The sequence below is a fragment of the Aplysia californica genome, unplaced genomic scaffold (genome assembly GCF_000002075.1).
Source record: "Aplysia californica isolate F4 #8 unplaced genomic scaffold, AplCal3.0 scaffold00770, whole genome shotgun sequence".
NCBI lineage: Eukaryota > Metazoa > Mollusca > Gastropoda > Aplysiida > Aplysiidae > Aplysia > Aplysia californica.
In genome coordinates, this window is record NW_004798040.1 from 169,432 (window position 1) to 170,683 (window position 1,252).

Sequence of the window (1,252 nt, forward strand, 5' to 3'; positions counted from 1 at the left end):
CATATGCATTGTTTGTGCAGCAACAGCAGCAACAAAAGCAACAACAACAATGACACCTGAATCACCAGGAATAGATTGTCTACCATGTTTGTGACCAGTAAATGTCCCGCTAAATGCGTAGACAGTTTTGAGTTGTAATCTCCCATCAAAACAGCCCTTTCATTTTGAAGGACAAACTGTGACCTTGATGCCATGAGAGCAAATCTATTAGTCAACAAAATGGAGCAAAACACACCACCGTGCTTTAGACAACATCAAACATGATAATAGGACTTTAAAAAGAAACCCAACATAAAACAAAATAACATTTTTTTTTTAAAGAAATATATATAGCAAATAAGACAAGGCTTTGAAAACACATAAAATAAGTGAATCAACACTGTAAAAAAACCCACACATATAAGATAACACTTTTAAAAATCTACATAAAACATATGCGACAACACTAAAAACAAGAAGCATGTAAAATAATACAAAAACAATCATCACAACACTCATGAACACATTTTCTGTTTCTGATTCAAACAGCCATGAACACTTTGCCATCACAAGGTTCATATAGTAAAAACCCTTGCCATCACAAGCATTTTGGGGAAATCCAAAGAAGCTAGGTGGTAAACATCGCTGATCTGTGTTTTGTGATGGGAGCGGAAGTTCGGCGTTCTTACCGATCAGCGAGATGTGACGGCAAAGTGTTAAAGCTAAATCTTGTAAAAAGAGACCTTCTATCTTTCAAACATAGAAGAAACAACATTACACTCATGAAGCTCCATACAGTAAAACTCCTACAGAAAATTCGTGATAAACTCCATCATCCAGTGACTAGAAAAGTAAATCCTTAAAGTTAAAGCTCCAAGCCAGACTCACTGCAAAAATTGTAAAAGCAAAAAAACAATGTGATAGGTCAAACTGAAGACAAACTGAAAAACAGCTTTTCTTTTAAAGAATTTGAATTAAAATTTCTTTTTGTAACTTCCTTTAAAATGTTTTGAAGAAAATTCAAAGTAAATAGAATAAGAATCTTTACCAAGACAACAACAAAAAATTAATAAATAAATAAAAATCTTCCTCATCACAGAAACGAGCCAAGTTGTAAAACTATTGTTCGTCTACGGGTCATCTATCGGTCATCTCATGCTTCACTGCAGCTGTCTGGAGACACTATGGGTCCGCAGCTACCAGACTACAGTTTGGAGGATGTCCCTTTGATGAAGCCTCGTAGATGTTTGTAGTAGGACGGGTGAACCTGTGG

General features: G+C 35.5%; 1 protein-coding gene across 1 annotated transcript in view; it reads right to left on the reverse strand.

Moving 5' to 3' along the window:
- Nucleotides 1–307: 307 nt before the first annotated feature.
- The window catches only part of LOC101853735 (peroxisomal acyl-coenzyme A oxidase 1), a gene marked incomplete in the record, with an annotated part of 14,805 nt that continues 13,860 nt past the window's right edge, over nt 308–1,252 (reverse strand). The window contains 1 exon segment of the mRNA XM_005109360.3: nt 308–1,246. Within this exon segment, the coding sequence (XP_005109417.2) occupies nt 1,184–1,246 (63 nt within the window).